At 38.7% G+C, this 23,396-nt stretch overlaps 1 protein-coding gene across 1 annotated transcript in view; it reads right to left on the reverse strand.

Annotated features, from left to right (window-relative positions):
- Positions 1–8,754: 8,754 nt before the first annotated feature.
- The window catches only part of bcr (BCR activator of RhoGEF and GTPase), a gene marked incomplete at its 5' end in the record, with an annotated part of 78,425 nt that continues 63,783 nt past the window's right edge, over positions 8,755–23,396 (reverse strand). Inside the window, 15 exons of the mRNA XM_079256247.1 lie at positions 8,755–9,029; positions 9,159–9,321; positions 11,936–12,041; positions 12,234–12,368; positions 12,824–12,963; positions 13,675–13,784; positions 14,136–14,195; positions 16,400–16,531; positions 17,386–17,483; positions 17,650–17,724; positions 17,970–18,074; positions 18,260–18,335; positions 18,505–18,624; positions 18,734–18,899; positions 20,242–20,363. Coding sequence (XP_079112373.1) covers positions 8,940–9,029; positions 9,159–9,321; positions 11,936–12,041; positions 12,234–12,368; positions 12,824–12,963; positions 13,675–13,784; positions 14,136–14,195; positions 16,400–16,531; positions 17,386–17,483; positions 17,650–17,724; positions 17,970–18,074; positions 18,260–18,335; positions 18,505–18,624; positions 18,734–18,899; positions 20,242–20,363 — 1,698 coding nt within the window. The 3' untranslated portion in view covers positions 8,755–8,939. The remainder of the gene's footprint in view (positions 9,030–9,158; positions 9,322–11,935; positions 12,042–12,233; positions 12,369–12,823; positions 12,964–13,674; positions 13,785–14,135; positions 14,196–16,399; positions 16,532–17,385; positions 17,484–17,649; positions 17,725–17,969; positions 18,075–18,259; positions 18,336–18,504; positions 18,625–18,733; positions 18,900–20,241; positions 20,364–23,396) is intronic.

Consider the following 23,396-nt stretch of genomic DNA (forward strand, 5'->3'; position numbering starts at 1 on the left):
CTGAAACCTATTAAACATGCTGTTCGAAGAAGGGTCACTGAAACACTGACATTTACAAGAGACAACACAGTGCCAATGCATCTGAACAGATTGTATGTTTCAGAAGAAAAACAGCCTTGAATTAACTTGTATGTTTATGTTAGATTGACCTGTGACCTAAAACAAGAAAGAGGCTGCTGAGAGCCCCCAAGGAAGACCAGGTGATGCTTGCAAGTCAAAGATTTCAGGCTGCAAAAATATCAGATTATTTTCCAACTGGAATCCCAAAACACTAAAAACACATACAGAGAGGTCTTCAGTGTATCTTTCTTTTTAAAAAAAATGTATTTGTTAATTAATTTTTTTTTGCTCTTAGTGTATAACAGTACTGTCTGTGGTCTATACATTTAAATTAAAAGCTGAAGTAGTAAACACAGCTAAATCAAAATAAAGGATTACCCAATAAAAATAAAAATAAAAATTTAAAATCTAAAATCTAAAATCTAAAATTTAAAATTTAAAATTTAAAATTTAAAATTTAAAATTTAAAATTTAAAATTAATACATTTTGCATCATACATTGAAGTGGACATAAGTGCAAGACTTGTTTTGTTGGCTGAAAAAAATGAAGGAATAATTTATGAATAATGATTTTAATCTTGTTTAATTTTTTTATGAACTGAGAAACAAAGCATACTGTGTGGTGCGACTAAACATTAGTGACCACAGAAAAAGCAGTGCCAAGTTCTTACATGACAGCCAACAGCTGGACTACAAGCATTGCAAACAAAATTTGCAATTTTTTGTGAAATTTTTAATAACGTTTTAATGTGAAAGTAGCATATAGTGTCTTTAAAACATATTATATTATTAGAAAAAATAATCTCATTTAAGTTCCAGTGAAGTTAATTTCAGAGGTAGGGAATCTCCTGTGGGTCTTGATGAGTTAGATCAAACCATAGAAACACTGAGGATGGATACCAAATTCCCCCCTTTAATCATCTGGTTAAAATGAGTGACTTGCATTTAAATATACATTTTTACTTTGGAATTCCCTGCTTTTGTGGAATTTCCTGTGTGTGGTAGCTAAAGTTTCTAATTATAAGCAAGAAATATTCTAATACCATACTGCTAAAACTCTGTCCTCATTCTGTTTGGTATAAACTTAGACACCATAAAAATGGAAGCACACCAGTTCTAAAGTTAAATGAACATTAAAAACAGACGTGTTAAGTTGCTGTAATTCCACACATTTCACACTGGTGCATGTTTTTGACCATTTTAACATGTCTCCGTAAACAAACCTCACATACAGAGTAGCCCTGCTGCTCTACAAGCAGTAATCCTGATAGGCAGCCTGTTGAAGCAAAGTCCAACTTCTCCTCTACTGTTGTGCTATTTAAACTTTCTCATTGGCCAAAGGAATTCAAAAACCTGGATTTATCCGGTTTGTTTAAAAGCTGCAGTAAAAGACCTCATGAGGCTGCAGCAGTTTCTGCTCCACACAAAATGCTGCAAAGTTCTAGTGCGAAAAGAAAAATGAAGAACTTACACAGCTTCTCGTCAGTGTTGAAGCGCATAGCAAAAGTCTATGACACAGAGAGCCTTCTGAACTTTCTTCCAGTTGACTGCTTTGGCAGAAACATCCCCCCCCATCAGTATAAGAGCAGGGTTATAGCAGCAGCAGCAGAGGAAGTGATAAGAAAATGCACATCCTGTTGGACAGGATCTGTCACTGCCATGTCAATCAATGTACCAGCTCAGCTCCACCAATTCCAAAGAAAACAAAAGTAGAGCCACTATTAAAGAAACACTGCTGTAATATTAGAATATGTATCAATAACGAGGAAGGCACTGGCATGAGATAACCTCTTGATGGCAGAGATACAGCAACAGTAAGGACAAACACTACAGAGCATCAGATGATAAGTTTTCATGCACTTTCATCAGCTCCACAAATCACAGCTTCACACACTGCTAAACGTTATAGCCTAAAGTTTAATAATCACATAGCTGGCTTATTTCTATAGGTTAAGCCTATTACGGAATTAGTTTTTACTTTAAACACTTTAATAACCTGTTTTAACCCCCATAAGACATTTATTTCACCACCTCATTGCCAAAAAAAGGTCTAGCCTCCATCAGTAAAAGAATAACCTGTTCACTTTGTTCTAGTTTATAAAAGAAGAAAGAAAACTAACTATACGCTATGAGTATAGTTTGTTTTGTTCTAACAGTCTGAACAGGAAGAAATGTTTGATCCTTTCTTACCTTATGTTAAGAGAAAAACTTAAAAAAAAAAAAAAAAAAAAAAAAAAAAAAAAAAGTTGTCTTGTTTTAACCCCAGTGCGCTGCTTTTCAAACAGTTTATATAAAAATAAAATAGACCAGAATAAGGTGAAAGTAAAACGTGGATGAAGAAGCGGAACCAGAGAAGAAACAAGCGAAGACACACCGCCGAGATGAGATGCTGCGCTCTGACGCGATGCAACAGGAAAACGCGCAGCCACAGCCTCGACGCCCCAGCGAGGGTGTGTTTGTGTGCAGGCGTGCCACGAGGGGTGAGTTTCTGGATCTGTATTTAATAAAGAGAACGTATGCTTTGAAGCTACACTGTAGATACCAACTTCCTCTTGAAGTAATAAACAAGCATATACAGTTGGGTAAACTGCCAAATGAAAGAAACAGACTTGGTTTAAAGTTCAGCTGGAAGTGCGCTCATGGATTTAGTTATTTATTGGAAAAAAAACTTCTGACACGGTTTAGTTGATAAAAAAAAAAAAAAAAATAAATTCTATAAGCAAATAAAAAACCTATTTGTATGAAAACCTAGCAAAACAGTTTTTTAAACTCTGCAAAATTTGACTTTAGCATATAAACAAGTTGACTAAAGTAATAGAAATTGTATTTTTATGTGTTTTCATACATTTGGTTTAAAGAAGTCACCATTTAAGGAAATTTCTATGCAGGAGGGATGAACTTGAACTTAGGATGAGCAGAAAACTCAAGAATTTCATGCCAAGCTTTTGCACATGAGGAGCAACAGAGAGCATTTATCTAGAAACATGACAGACTGGAACATGACAGAGCAGGAAGGACCTGGAGGAAGGGATTAAAAGTGGCCAGAATTCCATCAGCGTCCATCTATAGGAGATATTTGGTGAGGTGACATGTCTGTCCAATGCCTCAAAGATACTTTCACGTGCTGACTTCTGCTAATGAACAAAAAATATCTTAATATTTTTTTCCCTCAGTCTGTGAAACAATTCACAACATGTTTTTTTTTTTTGTATATTTCTTAATAGTTTTGTCGATAAATTTCAGAGTTTTTCACTTTTAAGCCTCCACATAGTGACCCAACAAGCCAATTTCCAAGTCAACATGATTATTATCATTACAGAACATTATGGATGAGAATTTCCTGTTGCCCACGCAGAGCTTGGAGCTTGTGTGATGGCAGATGAATCTAAATAGGTTAATGATGTTTCTGAATGCTGGAAATTTTTTCAGACATCAATCCAAACATACATTAAACACATGATGTGAGTAAGTGTGGGCGCAGTCTGTCTGTTGAAAATACTGTTTTGTGCTAATGAACAGTAATTTTCTGTTTGCAGAATAAATGAAAACTCACAGTTCTTGTGAAATACAGTAATGTTTTGGTTGCTGCTGCTTATTAACTACAGTCTGAGACCAAATTCTATCCTCCAACATGACAGCGTATTTTATCAGACCTTGAGACATTGGGAATGGAGGAGAGGGATTGGCTTACCTGCCTCTTGTTGGTGCCAACACAACCACACTGGTCGACTTGGAACAACTGCTGGTTGAAGAATAAGAAGACATTTTACAGCAGTGTGTGTGCGAAGCAGTGTTCAGGATGAGGAAAGGTTGTTAGGCTATTATGGCTGTGTATGCTTCTTCCACATGGTACTCATGCCCTTGTTAAATGAATTATATACTCTGCCAATATATCTTGTTTCTTTAGATTAAATAAGCCGACCTAACAAACAAAACCAAACAAGCATTGGAAGCTGATTGATGCTGGGCATTAGCAGAGATGATTTAGAATGTTTTTAACCCTATAAAACCAAACGTATCATTTTTGATACACAAAGATTCTGAACATTTTGCATCAATTTATGGTAAAAACGGCTCAAAATCCTGTTATACTTATCTCCTGTCCCCTAATGGATACCAGGAAGCAGAGGATTACACTGTAATAATTTTGACATGTCACAAGGTTATTTCCTTTCGGCTTGCCCCTTTGAAGGGGTTGCCGCTGCAAATTATTGCACCGCCCTCAGAATAACAATTGTGTCCCCTTTGGGGCTGCAGCAGCATAGAGGAGCAGGACTCAAACCGCAGACCACCAGGTCACAAGCCAAGCATCTCTTCCACCTAAGCAACTGCCACCCCAACATGTCACATGGTAATTGATATTTATTTCCCACCTCCACACACCTCTTATTTGAAAAGAAAAAAAAACAAAAAACTCTTGCCATTTTTTCATGAGCTGGGCTTTAGAGGGTCCATGGGTGCAACCCAAATATTCACTGCCATCCCACAGATGTCTTTTTCTTACCTCGTGGCATCATTTAAAATGGAAATGAGCTGGCCCACCAGGAGTGTAAGCTTTATCACAAAAAGTCACCTCTACAACACAAATAATCCTCCAGACACCGTGTTTTTTCTGCTTTGTTATGTTTGGTGTCACTATTCATATTTTGTATCAAAAGAAGGTTCTATTTTACATGACTGAAATATTTGCACGCAAAGGTTGTTATTCACTTTTAGAGAAAATGTCAACCAGTACAATAAAGTCACCATTTTCAAATTAATTTGATTGAAATTTGCTTTTTTAAACTTCTCTGTTAATAATACATGTGCTGGAGTTTTATAAATAATATTCATGTACATTTGAATAAATCAATCTGACTGTTTTGTCCAAAGAAATGATCATGTTGAAGTGTGAGAAGAGGAATTTCACTGCCTCCCCATTTTCTTCAGTAACACACAACAGAGCAAAACTTTTGTAGATACAGGAGATTTTATTTAACATTTTTTTTGTGTACAAACATAGGCTGCAAATGCCTTCCAAACATGTTTGCCCTCAGAATACAGTAATCCTTTTTTTTTTACAGTTCTACAAGCAGAACATTGAATATTTAATAGGAACAAGAGTTAAAAACGGAATAAAAAGACAGTTTTTGTGTTTGGTCAGCAAGTCTCATCCTAAACTTTACATTGGTATGTGCTGATAAAAACAGAACTAGAATATTCCTCAAAGTGGCCTAATTTAATGGTAGTATGGAGTCAGAGAAGTGGCAGCAGAGGGTTATCTGAAAGTATTACCTATACCATGGAAATACAGTGATAAATACCAGGGCTGTGTAATAAATGTAACTTTCATATAAAGCAATATGTACCACATCTTCAAGCAAGTCCACAGAAAAAAATAAAATGTCTTGGGTTTTTATGTTTTCTTTTGGCTGGGACTGAGGTTATGGAGGGTACATGCAGTTACAGTGACAATCAACAGACCAGAACAATGCAGATTTAGAGTAATATAAGACTCTTCTGTCCTCTACCACAAACTGACAGTTCAGATTTTCAAAGAGACTAAAAGATGTACCACCTCGATCCTTAATGACCGGTGAGTTACAATAAATAAAAGGGAAAACAAATTATGTATTCTCTAGTATAATACATATTATACAAGTCCATGGAAAAGTAGAAATTTGAGTTACCCTACAAATTAAATTAAGAACCTGCTATTCTGTTAATAATCTAAACAATCACAGTGGCCAGTCTGCCGTACAACACAAATAGCTAAAGCTGAGCTGATCATTAGAGTTAAAAGATATTTGCAGATAAACTCAGCTGTCGGGAGACGAAATAGAGAAACCTTTTTAACTCAGTAAACAAAAGATTAAAGCAGACTTTTAATTAATAAAGAAACCACAACAAAACACAATTTTCTAATGTTAATTTAGTCTTTAATGATATTTCCCATAAATAAATAGATCCAGCAGACTGCCTTATACCAAACTGGGAAGAAGCATAAATAAATAAAAACGAGAAGGCCTTCTAGGAGGTGAAACTCAACGTGTTGCCCAAAAGAGACCAATTTAAAAGCAGAGTCTCATTTACCTACAGTATCGCAGTCCAATAAAGGTGGGGAGTATTACACCCATGTACAGCACGAGCTAAGACCATGCTTCAACGTAAGGTCCTGTCTTAGCCTATAAGAGATGAAAGATGTGTGGCTGTTCTCAGCAAAAGGCAACAGGAGAATGAATGTTTCCACCATCCATGTTTATCACTGGCATTTAAAGTAGCGCAAGCGCTGAACAAAAGCAAATGTTTTGAGGCACGATAGGGTGGAGTAGTGTAGGCAATCAGGACTTGTTATAAAGGAGAATAGCTGAATGAAGAGTCACTCTATGATGCACAAATATAAGCATGCTACAGTGGGGCAAGATCCATGGATGTAAACAAAGGCAGGTAAAGGAAAGTACAATGAAGCAGGAGAAACTTGAGAATAACATCTAAACAGTATCCAAGAAAGTGACAACATGGTGTTTTTTTTTTAGTAGTGAATTAAAAACTACAGGCCACAAGAATGTCTCCGGAACACGGTGGGAACAAAATGGATGTAATCTCAAGATTTGGATGCTTGATATGTATTCAAAAGCAAATATCACTCTTCCCCTTTATTTTCCTGACCAAAATAATGTTTGCAACAACTGTGGGTTCATATTTTCCTGTTTATGGACAAAAGTGGTCATGAACCCTCTAATTGATAAACCTATTTTATCCCAACGCTTTTAATGTGCTCCAATCAGCCACAACATTCATCTTGTTGTCCTAAAGTCTTCTGTTGGGTGCTGGCATATATTAGTAACAACAGAGCCACCCAGTGATGGGTGAGCCATCCACAAGCAATACGATGAACGCTACCAGAGCCAAGGACCTTGACAGGGCTATCAAACTCCACAGATTCCAATGTGAACGAGCATCCCCGGGATGTGCCAGAACAGGTTCGATCCACAAAGGCCAAAAAAGGATTTGCTGCCATCGTCCCAAACAGTCAGAGTGATTTTGTGTTTACCTAGTGGCTGATCGCTATAAACAGTAACCCAATCATAGTCTTTATCCTGACATTGGCCAGAAAAGCACATGCTGTTGAAGTGTAAAAGAAAATCTCCTCATAAACTATCACTTAATAAATCCAAGTCTTAACAAATGATTACACCCTTATAAAGAGACAGCAACTAAAAAAAAAAAAAAAATCAATAGAACATGCCTGCATGTTAGATCAGTGAGAAAGAAACAAAAAACAAGACAAATATCTTAAGAGCTCGTCTCCAACTTGGCCCTTAAATGCAACGTTTTGCAATGTTCTGGTCAAAATAAAGAATAAAAAAGGTCAATTCCTTCTGTATAACAAACAGATATGCTCTTGATCGGACATGAATACAGAGTGCTCAGGCTACTGGAATTGTAATACAGTAGTTAAAGTTGCATGAGTGCACTTCTGCAGCCGATGATTAAAAGGTACAAAAAAATAGATACAATGTCATACGTGTTTATGTGTGTGCTGTATCATGACATTGCATAAAGTCTAAACTAGAGGCAATGGTCTCCAAATGTGAGACAATGCCACTGAGGAACACCCAACGGTTAAAGAGCTTGTGCCTTTTCCACAGCAGCATAGTGTGTAACTACAATGTGTGTGCATCCGTGTTACCTTCATATGAGCTAAATTAATAATCCAAAGGCTGGATTAAATGGCTGAGTAGTTTCTATTAAATAAAGGCTAAATCTTGCTAATTTCCTGCAAGACTTGAAATCAAGGCTAAGACCTCACATCTTCTTGAAGAGAAAAAGGTTTACATTTATAAAAAAAAAAAAAAAAAAAAAAAAGATTTCTCCACTGAGCCCCCGAAATAAATTACAATATCAGCAAAACTGTTAAGTAAAAAGAAAAATACAGCTTTAAGATTATACACATTTTCAGTATCTTCAAATGCAACTGCCTCCTTTAAAAAAATCAGTTTGGCAAGACATCCTATGTTGCAACATGATGGACATTTCATCAGCAAAGATGTGATCACGGACAATTCCTATGTTAGAAAATATATTGCTTCCTGGGTATTTCAGCTGAAGAGTATACTGAGACATAGACAACATAAAAAGAGGACATTTTCTTCTCTGGTTGGGGGGAAAAATGCGCGTTAGGTTCTTACTTTCTTTGACTTCTTCAAATCATTTGACTTCAGCTGGGTTTGTTTACTTTGTAAACACTTTTTATAGGTGTTGGCTTCCTGTGCTTTTTGTAACACAGAAAAAAAAAAAAAAAAGGAGAAGTCAGCATGCTGGTAGCCCCCCTCCGCCCACATTGACCTTCTGCTCTAACCAACAGCACAAATCTCTCCTCTTGTCTGAACGAATGCACCGAGATTATGTCAGAAATATTCCGCGATGGAGCATGAAGCAATTTTTTTAGATGGCAAAATCCATTTCTTCCAAGACTAAATGATTGTCCAACATAAACACACACTGCGAACAATGCCCAAACGCAATGGAACATCACGGAAATTCTGAAAGACATGTTGTGCTCATTGTGATCCAGCTTCTTCATTCGTGAACCACAGATGTAAAGTTTCCGCCCTGACACAAACAAAAAGCTAATTGTAGGAATACAGATGGCAGATGTACCTGTAAAATCACTACAGGTACAAAGAATCATACTAACTACCAGGTAATGAGAGATAAGACCTCATGTCCTCTGAGTGTCAGAGGCCCAGTGGCACCCTCTTGTGTTCAGGCCACCATTGCCAGACAAGAGCTGAGCCCAGCACAGCCTGTTCATTCAAAAACACACTACAATAAGCTCATTTTGAGCCACTGTTTGTCTCCTTTTCACACCCCTTTGGCCAGAGACAATGTTCTCTCTATACTTCAGTGGAGAAGAGGATGCTCTGCCGTTTACTGTCTGGGGTGGGGATGGTCTCCAGCTGGAGGAAATATAGCAACACCTGGACCTGAAAAGACAGGTGGGCATTTACCTTTGTTAGTTATAACATTTTGATTGTGCAAATTCTAAATCCATATTAATGACATAGAAAAAATATGCCAGAGGAAGCAGACAGAGGATGGTGTGTTCGGCTCACCTGTGACATAACTTCCTGGGACCAGCTGTCCCCCATACTGATGGGTTGGGTGGGGTTAGTGGGGATTTTGCTGTCCTTCTCTGCTGGCCTCAGCAAGGTTGGCCCAAACACAGTTGCTAAATTGTGGAGAGACATTTTGTTGATGCTTTCCTTCTCTGCAACCCTGAATAGAGGAAGACAAACCCATCCATTAGTGATACACAGAAAGATAAGACAACACACACAGATGATATGTGTATGTGATCATCAGGCAAGCTAAAAAAATTTTAATCAGGGGGTTAAAATAGAAAAGTATGGTGGAAATCATCGCTGCATCACAGTTGATAGACCTATATGGGAACCGCGATAGACACTAGTGTCCAATTACTGGAGTAATTATTTAATTTCCCCAGAAGTCATTATGATGTCATTAGCTTAATATACTTCTGCTGGTCAGTGTTCTGGTGGTCATGGTGGAAATTATCTCAGCATCAGATATGATGCCACAAAAAGGCAGATTATTGTCAAATTAGGTTTCAAATATCAGTCTTCAACATTCATCTTCTCTCAACGGATGATTTCCCGTCTTAATGGATGAGGCAAAAGCAACAAATATCTGCTTTTTTAGGCAGCTAAAATGAGATGAATTAAATAACATTGTTCCTCTTTATATTTAACTGTACAGATGTCTAGGGGAGGGACCAGACTAAGTGTGGCTCAAAGACCCCTATGATGACAACGACCATGGGCGGAAATGTTCTCTTGCCTGTATGCAGGTAATCGGGGCTCCCCTCTGGAGCCAGGCCTGGGGGTGGGGCACGAGAGCGAGTGTCTGGTGGCACGGGCCTTTGCCCTGGAGGGGAGTGATCGGAAGGCATGCCCCCTCCTCTCTGAACCCAATTGGTGTTTTGTTATTGGACTTTTGTGTTCGTCATGAATTGCCCATAACGATGCCGTGTTTTGATGATCGATTTTGTAATCGTATCATCGGACCTGCGGCCACATGCCTTGGACACTCGGGTGAAGAGGGGGGCGGAGCGGTCAACTGACCACCACCTGGTGGTGAGTTGGTTCAGGTGGTGGGGGAGGAAGCCAGTCAGATCTGGCAGGCCCAAACGTGTTGTGAGGGTCTGCTGGGAGCATCTGGCAGAGTTACCCGTCAGAGCGAGCTTCAACTCCCACCTTCAGCAGAGCTTCAACCATGTCCCGAGTGTTCCGTGCCTCTATTGTTGAGGCAACCAGTCAGAGCTGTGACCATAAGGTCGTTGGTGCCTGTCTTGGCGGTTATCCTAGAACTTGTTGGTGGACACCAGCAGTGAGGGATGCCGTCAAGCTGAAGAAGGAGTCCTATGGGGCGTTCTTGGCCTCTGGGACTCTGGAGGCAGATGATAGGTACCGACATACTAAGTGGCATGCAGCTTCGTCTGCAAAAACTCGGGCATGGGAGGAGTTCGTCGATGCCATGGAGAATGACTTCCAGACGGCTTCGACGCAATTCTGGTCCACCATACGGTGACTCAGGAGTGGGAAGCAGTGCCCCGTAACACTGTGTACGGTGGAGGTGGGGAGCTGCTGACCTCAACTCGGGACATTGTGGATCGGTGGGAGGAATACTTCAAAGACCTCCTCAATCCAACCAACACATATTCTGGTGAGGAAGCACAGCTGGGGGTTCGGTGGTGGACTCTCCTATCTCTGGAGCTGAAGTTGCTGAGGTGGTTAAAAAGCTCCTTGGCGGCAAGGTGGATGAAATCTGCCCGAAGTTCCTTAAGGCTCTGGATGCTGTGGGGCTGTCCTGACTGACACGCCTCTGCAGCATCGCGTGGACATCGGGCACAGTGCCTCTGGACTGGCAGACTGGGGTGGTGGTCCCCCTTTTTAAGAAGGGGGACCGGAGGGTGTGTTCCAATTACAGGGGAATCACACACCTCAACCTCCCCGATAAGGTCTATTCGGGAGTCCTGGAGAGGAGGGTCCGCCGGATAGTCGAACCTTGGATTGAGGAGGAGCAGTGTGGTTTTCGTCCTGTTCTTGGAACAGTGGACCAGCTCTATACCCTCTTTGGGGTCCTAGAGGGGACATGGGAGTTTGCCCAACCAGTCTACATGTGCTTTGTGGACTTGGAGAAGGCATTTGACTGTGTACACCGGGAACTCCTGTGAGGGGTACTCCAGGAGTATGGGCTACCGGACCCCCTTGTACGAGCTACGAAACATTAGATGTCTGTAATTGAATGCGCTGCATTTAGTAGAAGCAGAATTTGTTAGCAGTAACACTGCTTTAGACTGCACTTCTATACACTAATACATGTGTGAGCACATGGTTTGCTGACCTGAAAATAAGACCCCCCTCAAAAAAACCTTGTGGAACCTGAGCCCTGGTTGCAGCCCTGGTTGTTTAGACCTTGCAAAGTTAATCTTGAACAAAAACTTTAAACTTTTATAAAAAATAAATAAATAAATAAATATAAAAAAAAAAACAAAAAAAAAAAAACACATATTCCACTCCTTCCATGATCCAGTGCTTTGTACTGGATCCATCCACTTTACAGCTCACTTGTAATCCCTGAGCATCTTTGAACTTGCACTTCAAAATCACCATGGTAACCAGAAACTATTTTGCTGTTTTGGATAACATCCCACTTACAGTACAGATAGAAAATGTAACGCCATAATGAATCTGGACTTAGCTGTGAGAACTATCATGTAAATTTTAGTTTTATTCTTTCTGTACATTTTTTTTGCACTCATGTTTATGTGCAGTACCAGGCATACATGTACATTTTATATCATTCATACCTCTTCAAGTGGTCCAAAAGGAATAGGAAAGTGACCAGGTTGGGTTCAGGCAGTGAAAGCAGCAAGTTCAGCATACAGCTCTCTTTGGCAACACTATCAGAGAGGGCTGCACAAAGCAAAGGAAAAGATGCCACTGCTTAAATAATTCATACACATATTCTGTGAGTTGATCATTTTGTAACAACCTTAGATGATGTCCAATATGTAAGCAAAAACCAACTTAATAAAGTTAAATTTTAAGTGTTCGTTCACTGGATTTATGAGTTAATTAGTTGAAAGGGTTGCAGTGTGTTCCTACTGATGCCGCCGGTGAAATTAGGATAGAGCTCATCAGTGAAGAGGGGCTCCGGCAGCTCTCTGAAGTACAGCTTAAGGGTCCCAGCGATAGCATTAACGTCCATCTCACTCATCATCACCGAAACGTCTTTGTGATCTGCAGGAGAATGACAAAGACCTATGTGAAGACCAAATGACTGCAATTAAAAAAGGAGATGACAAGGCAGGGAACTTGGCAAAAACATCAGATGCAAGACATTTGGGCTGTCAGTTTGTCACCAGAAGGATGCCCACTTCACAAAAGATGCACTTAATATCAGCAAATCCAAAGGGAACAAATGCAAAGCCAAGTTAGCATAAATGAATATCTCAACAAGTCTGGTTAATCATTTCCCGCCAACAAAGTACACCATCTTCATTATCTCACGTCACAGCACTTATCACCTGCTCAAATGAGACCGTAAGTTTAGAAAAAGGTTTTTCTCATGGCAGTGGTCAGCAAAGCGGCTCAGGTTTTGTTTCCTAGAAATTCACAGCAGTTACAGAATTAGCATTTCATACCATGTAAACTGTGAAAGGCGTGCACGAAGCATGGATGAAGGCAGAACTCACTGGTGTCGAAGGCCGTCTTCAGGGCCTGAATGTCAGTGGCCACTCCAGACACACGGTATATTCCCACCTCCTCCATGCCTCTCCTCTCGATCTCCTCTAGGCACTGCCGAACGATGTAGGGCACCTTGGAGCGCTCTCGTCTGAGTGCAAACAGACATAATTATTAGAAAACGTTTGGTGCTTAAGACAGAAATTGCATGCAGAAAATACTTTGTGAATAATTAATCTGTGAATAATTAAGCTTTTGTTTTCTTCTCATAAATGTCAATCATTACCAGCACTGGCCGTGGCTGTATTTACCCTTGAATGTGCGGTGATTTAAAAATGACTGAAAAGGGCAAAATAATTGAAAACTTCTCTGTGTGTAAAATACCAAGAATAGCAACGTTGGTCTGTTGCCTGGCCGACATCTCTGACCATGACTAAAATGTCTTAATATCTATGAAGATGCGGTGAAATATCTCAACCTTCATTTGATTGACTTGCATGGGTTTATTATAGATGTTCTCGGTGACTTTGCTAAGTATAAATTTTCACTTCTGGTGCCACCATGAGGCTGTCACTTCTGGTACCTCATTCATAAACCATATTCAGTGCCAGTTATAGGAGGATGCACATCCTGCTGCTGCTTATGTGTGATAATAGTAGTTTGCGAGTTTGTTCCTGATGACAGAATTATAGGTTGTCATCGGCAACAAACCTCTGTCTCCTTGTGGAGGACATGCATTCATTCAGATGTCAGCTCAGCAAATATGGTGGATTGTGTATCATTTTGGCTAAACAACATACAGTAAAAAAAAACAAAAAAACTTGAAAGCTGTTAGAGGGAAACAAAAATGCCGCCAACTCACTTGGTTACTGTGGAGATCTTAACCCCAAATACACCCATGGGTTTCCGTGAGGGCATCCTCTTGAGGCTGAACTCTCTGCTGGTAAACTTAATGGATAGTTTCACTTCGATCTAACAAAGGAAAAAAAGAGTTTACGCTTAAAACCTGGTAATAATTAAGAAGCTATTGTTCCCAGTTTGAAATCTATGTGTAGCAGCTTTCCATGATCTTGAGGAAACAAAGCTACACTGAAAACAAAAGAAGATATAATAAAGAAATCAAATTCTGAAGTACATCCTACATAGGTGGTTTATAATCTGCATCAGGAATTGTGTTACAATATTATAAATAATAAACCCTTAGGAACCAGTGGTGATGCCTTTTGGCATACCAGATCATCATTAAAAGTCTGACATTTAATATTAGGAGTATAGGGGGAAAAATAGACAAGTAACTTAAAGAGTTTTTTGCACGACACTCACCCCATTCATGGGAATAACTGTTCTCTGCCAGTCTTTGCCTTGAAGAGTCTGAGGATCAAGCTGAAATTAAATATAAACAAATAGCATAAAATAATACTGCATTATAATACAGCAGTGACATTTTATATCAACTAAATGCACATTTCTTTATATTTCCACCATAATGCATGTTCAGAAGGAAAAAAAGGAGGAAAAAAACCAGTTAATCATTCGGGATTATTATAGGGAACATGTTATCTTAGTATTCCCATTCACAGCTATTTTCTTTTTCTCCTCTGCATTTTAGGGAGAAACACGGCTTACTTTAACCCGCCACATTCATAAAATCATTCTTGACGCCCGACTGAGCATTAAAGATCGTTTTAGACTCCCATCTGGACAACTTTACCAAACAAGTGCATTGATTCTGCTGACCAGCAGGAGGCGATTCTAACTTAGTCATGAGAAAATGACAAAGACCATGCGGCCACAACACAATGATCCATAAACCAGTTGGTGACCTTATAATGGCAGTTCAGAACCTTTACTTAACATCTAAAGAAAGACCAAAGAATTCTCATGTGATGTCTTAGGAAACAGTTTAATTACTTTCCCATGAACTGCTGCAGCTTCATCAATTTCTTATGTTTATTTGCACTGTTAAAAATTAAGTTTACACACTGTTGTCCTACTTCTGTCCAGCCCAGCTACGAGTGCGCAGCAGGGCATAAAATTATAATCATGTCAACTGCGCGAATCTTCCCTCAACCGCAGCAAAATGTTTTCAAAGGTGCTGCTGATTTCTCACGTCCCCTTCGCGGTATTTTTAGAAACATGATAAACAAATATGATTTATTTAGAGAGACTAAACCTACACCCCGATCTGAAGAGCTGTGCAATCTGGGGCAATAAAAGATGAGTGCACACTCGCACAGCTGACGTGATGAAGCATACAGACAGAAACACAGTGTGCTGAATGTTTGTGCAGCCTGAGCCCCATCTGGCTGCCTGCAAAGTCAGATCATGTTTCTCGCAACTGAATCTTTCATTCTTGAGAAGATTTCTTGGTTTGAGTCATGCATTTAAAAAAAGAATTACACTAAAAAACACGACGGTTTCAGAGCCTTTACCACTGTCACTTAAATTTTGTAGAGACAAAAAAAAAAACTTCCTCTGTGATCAGTGACAAGCTGAGGCAAAGTCATTTAAACATATAAGCAAAGATCATGCAATGTTTTTGTATTGTGGAGAAGTTGCATCGTTTGAATTTGCTGTTTTCCTGAGATTTATGCCTTAAAATGATTTCAGCATTTATGGCATGAAAAGAATTTCATATCTATTGTTACAGTCAGAAATGTGCAACTTCCCACTCCTGGATACCACGTTTAAATTGTGCGATCAGATTCAAATGTGTGCTTTATCTTGATTTAGATTGGTGAAAATAAAGCTGAGGCATAATCTCAATCCTTTGTCGACTTCTTTTCAATGACATCATTCACCTTGAAGGCATCACGTCTCGGGAACCGCTAGGTGGAGCATGTGACTGTAGGTTTAGTAGATTACAAGGGAGCTAACTTTGTCTGCAGTTAATAGGTCAAGCTAATCACGATGCAGACAGCCTTTAGTTAATACTGCTGATAGACACATAAAAACACACATTACACACCTGCGCTGCTCGGCTGAGGATGAGGTTTTTTGTCAGAAGAGGTGGAAAATGGAGTTTGTGTATTTTGTATCTTTATTTATTTGCAACAACAGCTGCAGGCTGGTTGTTGTCTTAGCAACCTGAACATACTGACTAGGTAAATTTGCAATGAATAAGATCAGTCAGCCTCACAGCAAGGCTCTTTAGTGTGACGTCAATCATCATTGTTTCATTATTTGCAAGAGGAAAACGCTTCGTTGTACTGATGTCAGTTTCAGTTGTGTAGGTTTGGGAGAAATGCTCTAAACAGCTAAAAATCATCAAAGTAATAGATTGGTGACAAGAAAACGACAGCTTTGGGTATTTCCATCAAAGTACTTCAGTCAAATCAGATTTTTTTTTTCCCTTGACATGAAAACCTTGTTATTTTTTTGGACACTCAAAATAAAATTCACTAATCAGTTTCTCCATTTATGCACTGTACAGTCGAGAAAATGGAGCTAAACATTACGTTTCTATGTTAAACACCATGTTAACAGGTAAGAAAAAGGGCATTTTATGTTTGTGGCAGTTGTGGTGACATAAGTCCATATCGATACCAATCCATGGTGGGTCTGATGGAGGTGACGTAATGTCATACCGGGATCTGTCCTTTCCCCATGATGCGGTCTGTGCTCTCTCCATCCTCTTTGTTCTGCTTGGTCTTGTTGTAACTCTTCTCAAAGCAGAGAAGCCTCAGGGTCTGAGAGCCCTCCAGCTCGATCTCAAACTCCTTCAGGAAAGACGAAAGAAAAAACAAGGAGGTGATGGGGAATTGTGTGAAAAGGCTGGAGAAGAAGATTTAAACAGAACGACACCAGCTGGTTGTAGACTCAGAAAAATGTGCTTTTCCTTGTATTTGAACATATCCCACACTGCAACACACAACTAACCATCATTTCCTGCTCTTATGTAAGTGAACACTCTGCATATGGTTTGCTCATTGTTCTGAGACCCACACAGTATTGGTTCATTTAGCTTTCGGACAGATGTGAGTCATCGCAAGCAGCAGCTTCTCATTAGTTAATATTATTTCCACTTAGTTGAGCAAAATCCTCAAAGAGGATTCAGTTTTTATAACATTCTGCCACAGATAAACTGATCCTCTGACCGAGTCTCAAAGCTCTTCTCCCTTCATCCATCTGTGCTGTAATTATTGCATACACATTTGTGTATGTGTGCCTGCTTGCATGCAACCACTAGTGTGTGCATGTTCATTTGCTGTATGTTTGCAGGGGATGCAGATAGTCTCTCTGGACTTAATTCTTCCACATATTTTTTTACAACTCAGAGACGGACAAGCAAATGACTAAAAGCCCCGATGTCATATTCATGACAGGCAGCATAAAACTTGTAAGAGGAAATGTGTTTAGGCAGGTATATCACAGCTGAAGAGCTTTTTTTTCCAAGTTAGGAATCATTGTTAAACAGACCTAACTACAAATGTGCAAATGTGTGCAGCTTACGGCTTAATGCAGGGATAAGGTGGTTATACCCAAAGCAGAAAATTGTTATAAACGATTGGCCTATTAACGCTGACAGCTGTACGGATGTTCCAGTAATACCAGCTTTATAGGGATCTTTTACCTCATTCCATTTGGGTTCAGTGGTGTAGCGATACACTCTCGTCTTGGCTTTATTTGAAAAGAAACCAAAGGAGTCCACCTCCAATGTGCAGTAGAGATCTAACCAAGAGGACAGGTTTCAAAAGAAGCACAGAAATTTGAAATTTCAACCAAAAACACTCATATGAACTATTTTTGACATGGTCACATCGTCGTTGAGCTTTTTTTTCGTAGCTCATTTTGTCTCATATTCTGTTTGCATAAAAGCTGAATTTAAGTGACTCACTCAAGCTCTGTTTGAGGCCGGAGGCAGAGTGGACGATTACATTCAGGAACCCACAGAGACCGGAGGATTCGTCCTCTGGAAAAACAGTCAGCAAGCAGAGAAATATAAAGATCTCCATTTGCTTTGGAGCAGAATCAGACATGGAGGAGGAGATAAAACAGCACTGGACTGCAGACAACACTTGGTAGAAACCCTACATGTAATAACATGTTTATAACAAACCTGTAGTGGAAGAATGACTTAGTTATGATGAAGAAAAAAATTACAAGAAAATGCCCCCAAAAAAAGCATACGAAATCCAACAAAAAGAAGAACCCTACCTTCTTTATTAGTGCTAAGAGGAATGTGGTGGACAGTTTGCAGTTTGAGGCAAGAGCTGGTTAACATTTGTAGCTCCATGGAAGTCAAGGAGGATGTCTTCAAACCTTGACAGTAGACAATAAACTCAGACTGTTAATAACAATCTACATTTGTATTCAAAACATTGCAAGATTATACTAAAATGTGCAAGTTTTCCTTGTACTCTGCAGCACACGACAAAAAGCTTTCTCTTAACAAAAGCCATATTTAATAATAGAATGACATGGTAAAAGGATGATTTAAGTCTTACATTTCTTTTGTTGCTCCTTCATTATCTCCCTCCATTCTGCACGCTCATAGTCAGATGAAATCAAGAAACTGTAACTCTGAAACCCAAACAGAGAAGACTGGATACTTTAATACCTGTAATATGCAAATAAACACGCTCAAACTTGGAAATGTGTCGTTGCATTTTGCAGTATTGCCACTTATAATATAAGAATGATATTCTGCTGCAAATGGGACCAAACATCAGCAGAAGAAACATGTCATCACCTTGCCATTTCTGTTGTAGAGTCTCAGCGGTATGCTTGGAGATGTAAGCAGCAGCAGAGACTCTTGTTCGGACAGTTTCTTTCGGAGACGGTCGATGACTTTTGAACCCTTGTTGGCTCTCTGAAATAGTTTAAAACATTTGGTAGCAAATAATAGTTGCTGTGTTAAACTTGTAAAATGCATATCAGTTTTTGTTTGATGGTCTTTTTTGCACGGACGTCCACATTACCTTCTCCCTCTGAATCTCACTGCGGAGGTGTGAGATCTTGACCTTAATGGCATCGAGCTCTTCGTCTGGAACTTGGGGGATGGTTAGTGGTTCCGTCTCCTCGGGGCCTTGGAAGGTCAGCTCAGTCAAGGGGATGTACCACTTGCAGTCATACTGTTGGTTTTTGCTGGAGTAGGATGGGAAAATGAGAGGGGTTGAATTGTAAAAGGCCTGAAAAAAAGGAGGAATCATTCTGAACATTTTACTGCAGATGTCAACTCTTATGTTATGACATTCAACTAGCATCAAGATAAAGCTTTACATTATATTCTAGTATTCTACATAAAAATACATTTAAGCCCATATATAAATTAATCTAAAATATTTACTAAAACATATCATTGTTGCTATTGTTACAAAATGGGCTTTATTTGTAGTTTTCTGGTTTAACCCTTTAATGCATGAAAATACAATGCAACATTTTTTTTAAACACAGTAATTTACCTCTACAGACATATGCAATAATTTTTTTTATTTAAGATATTTAGAATTTATTGTGATTTATGATTTACTTTAATGCAGTATATAAAATATTTATAAAGTATTATATAATCATAATTATATGATCTAAAGTTTCTATAAAATATAGCTGCATCATTTTCTTTTCCTATTAAATCACAAAGGCAAACTTGTGTAATTACATTATATTCAATTATATCACACATTTATTTATTCTCAGTGGAAATGTATTGGATGACTCACAAGCATCCACTGAAGTGGTTTATTTACAAAAATACTATCCTCATTCATGAATATGTAAGAAAAAAGCTTGTAAATAGGTGTCCACTATGGGGCCACTATACATGAAAGGGTTAATTGAAGGTATTCAGATTAAGAGGTTAATTTATAATTATCAATACTTCTAAATAATTTTTATAGTTATTGCTGTCTGAAGTCTGTACAGCATAAAAAACACAACAGGTTCATCACAATGCCTCCACATATTTAGATGATTGCAGTAACTTGTTTACTTTAAATTACCTTCTTTGTACTGTTTTCGAATGTCATTCTTATCTGTGAATGTTTTTTTCTCAGAATGTCAGATGCTGTTTACTAGAAACACTGAACGTTTCTGCGATGATGAACTGGTTTTGTGTTTACAGCTCAAAGATTCGATTCCTTTGACAGAGTCAAAGTAGCAGCAAAATGAGTGTGTCGAACTTAGAATCAACACACTTATACGCAACTTTTCAATTACTTTGGAGCCTCCTAAAGAAATGTTTCTACCTATTAAGGAACTATAGTTTCTGAACCAGTCCATTAACATTAGTAATACTACTACTTATTATGTAACTGTATTATTTATGATGATGGTGTTGTATATCATGTATTTCCAAGTTCAATGACATTTAGTTTGTATAACTTATTAGTATAAGATTTTGGATATCTTCTGTTGTGTTTGCAGTCTCTGTATTGAGCTGTACCTGTTCACAATAATAATAAAATTATTTTAAAAAGATGCATTTTACCCTCCAATCTGTTTCTTTAGTTTGGCGCAGAGCAGCAGATCAGTGAAGAGGAAGACGTGCCGCAGCTTCCTGGCTCCTTCAACCAACTCCACCATGAAGCTGTCCCTCAATAGTTGTCGGTTCTGTGGCAGAAAGAGGCAACATCGAGTCAGGAGTCACAAAGCTTTGGAAGGGGGGAGGGAGGGGTTCTTTGTATTGTATGATATCACCAGCGAGTCCATTTCTAAGACAGCCGCAGAACAAAGCTGGTTTATTCTGTACAAAGGCCACAATTAGTTTGCAGAGCCTTCATGCTTAAACTGCTTCTGAAAGACTTTTCTCTCCTTTGCTCTGCGCATATCTAAATTTCTCTTTGACTAGCATAAGATTGTAGGAAAGAGTAAAGAGGGTAGTGGAAGAGATTTAAAAAAAAAAAAAAAAAAAAAAAAAAAGGCGGCAGAATTGTCCTCTTAACTCACTGATTATCTACTAAACAATGATTGAAAACTGTGAACAGACTTGCATCACATCAGATTTCAACATTTAATTTCCATTTCCGTATTCAAAATAAGCTGTAATCATCGATTCGGAGGTCACAGACACCAGAATGAGTAGTGAAGAAAAAGGATGAGTGATGTGTTGAGCTCTGGACTTGTTCACTGATGTCAGACTACATAATGAGGTGTGTAATACCGCCATTTACCAAAGGGGGGCAGTAATGCCATTTTCTAAAGAAGGAAACTTAGCCGACTGAAAGCAAAGCAAAGAGCAGGAAAATGTCAAACCACAACTCAGTAGTAAATGGCTCAATTTTACATGCTCATAACCTCAGATTTACATGTGGTATGAAAAAAAAAATCCAGAACAAAGGGTTTATTGAGAAAAGAAGAGAGTACCGCTGATTGATTTCAGCTTTTTTTAAAAAAAAAAATTCAAGCTTTTGCAAAGTTTTTCTTGGATCTTTACGTTACCAGCACCAACTTGAATGAAACTACCTAATATTTCTTGCAAAAAACAAAAGTAAACTAAGTAAAACACAGTAAGTGGACAACAATAGATATGCTTTTCTGCTAAATTCAATGAAGAAAAATGGCATAAAACTGTTACAAGAAAACTTAAGCATTTTTTTCCTCCATAGTGCCCGCTGACTTCATGTCTGATCATTCCCACCCACTTCCATGTTGTTTCAGAAGCAATACAAGCCCCCTGCCTCTAAACCAGTGCATTCCACCGCCTACAGCAGAGCCACGAAGCATGACATCATATGCATTCACAACCAACCACATCCTTGTCATCATGTTTGTGACTTCCCTACCTCTCGTCTCACTCCTCCCTCCTACATCATGAACGCACACTTACTGTCACCGCTAGAGAACACTGGAGTTGACTTGATGCTAATAAAAGAAAAATTATGCACTTACAAAACCTGATTATGGCATCTTCTGGCCAAAAGTAGGATGATTCTGTGTTACTTAGTTAAAATGTTTGTAAATGATAATGTGGAGAGGGTTGAGGAAGGATGACTAAGATATGAAGGGAAACAGGAGCAGCAGAGAAATAGGGTTCATATTATGATGTTTTTGCGAGAACTGAGAGAAGAGGATGCAGCCAAAGATAGATAAAAGAGGTCCTGGTGGACCAGACGTCACACAGATGCTTCCTCATGTACACAGATACCAAACCATGTGACTAATCACCAAAGCAGCAAATGAGGCACATCCACTGACCTCAAATTAAAGTTGTGATCACTGAAATATTGACCAAACAGTAGCTTATTCTTATTTGTGGGACGTGATTATTCATAGCTACAAAATGAAAAATGTGATGACAAAATCTTGTGATGCATAACTTTCAGATGAATGGCTTTCTGTCTGCCAGGCAGTTGTCGGCTACATCTGTGAGCCCACTCACAAGAAGACATACTCTATCAACATGATGAATGCATTCATCTGGTTCTAAGACATACTGAGTGTTTAATGTGAATCTCACTCTGACTCAATACTACTGTTGTTACTGTGTTGTTTCTCTCATGTGAGAATGGCCTGTTTGTGACGTCAAAACAGCTCCATCTTATTTTACCAGTATAAAATGGAAGAATGGAGAGTAAGGGCACACATTTTCAGTTGGCCAGTATCGTGGACAACAATGTCTTTAATCACTTTTAAAGAACAAATAAAGAATTTAGTGTAATGTAGGGATTCAAATCTAGTGACACCATCAGACAGAAACCAGTTCATCCTTAGGAACCAACTCCACATTCTCAAAAAAGCAACATCGTGAATATACAGTAGTTGTGTGCAGCGACTACTGGGGAATCTAGACAACCACTCAACAAATGGATGGCTCGACACAAGAAAGCCAGCTCTCCTTCTGCACCACTAAACTTTAGCACATTTATGCACTCTTATGCAACTTTATGACACTTAATTTGGGATTTGTTTTACATCCTGTCTCTTCTCTGAGCTCTTTCCAGCCAGTTGATCATGACTTTGGTCTTGTCTCTTGCTCTGTCACTTTCTCTCTGGGCAATTCCATGCAAATGTCAACCTCACCATGAAAAAAAGTAACCATATTTAAATCAAAACCTATTTAAAATATATCATCAAGGTCTATATTTTTACGCCAGAAATACTTTTGATCATAACAGTCATGCAAATATATGTTTTTCCTCACTATAACAAGGAGATGTCCTAATGTTACAATTTATTTTCAATGAAACAAATCGTATGTCTTTCTAAAAGGCAAGAAAGGCAATAAGAAAATCACCTCCAAACGTCTTCTAACCTCATTTTTTCATCAGGAAGGGTTGTTCTATCAATATATACAATCATTTGTACTTTTTTGTTTTGTCATTGGCAGCTGGAATGTGATGTTATGATGCTCATTTATGGGACAGCTCATGTAACATCTATAATGTCTTTAAGGAAAAGTTTTTATAAAACATCCATTTGGAAAGTAATTTCCAAAAAAAGAAAGAGCTTTCTTTTCCTCATTTCTTCTACTGTCTCGGTTATTTGTTTTGTTTTTTGCAGAGCCAGCTATGGTGCATGTACAAAAAGGTCAGTGTGTTGATATCTTAGATGCTGGCGTGCAACATGGTGCCATGAAGCAAAAACCAGCTTCAATGTGACCATCTGGGTGGGAAAAAATGTTGTTAAGTATGTTTTCACAGTCCC

The sequence above is a fragment of the Telmatherina bonti genome (assembly GCF_933228915.1).
Source record: "Telmatherina bonti genome assembly, chromosome: 17".
NCBI lineage: Eukaryota > Metazoa > Chordata > Actinopteri > Atheriniformes > Telmatherinidae > Telmatherina > Telmatherina bonti.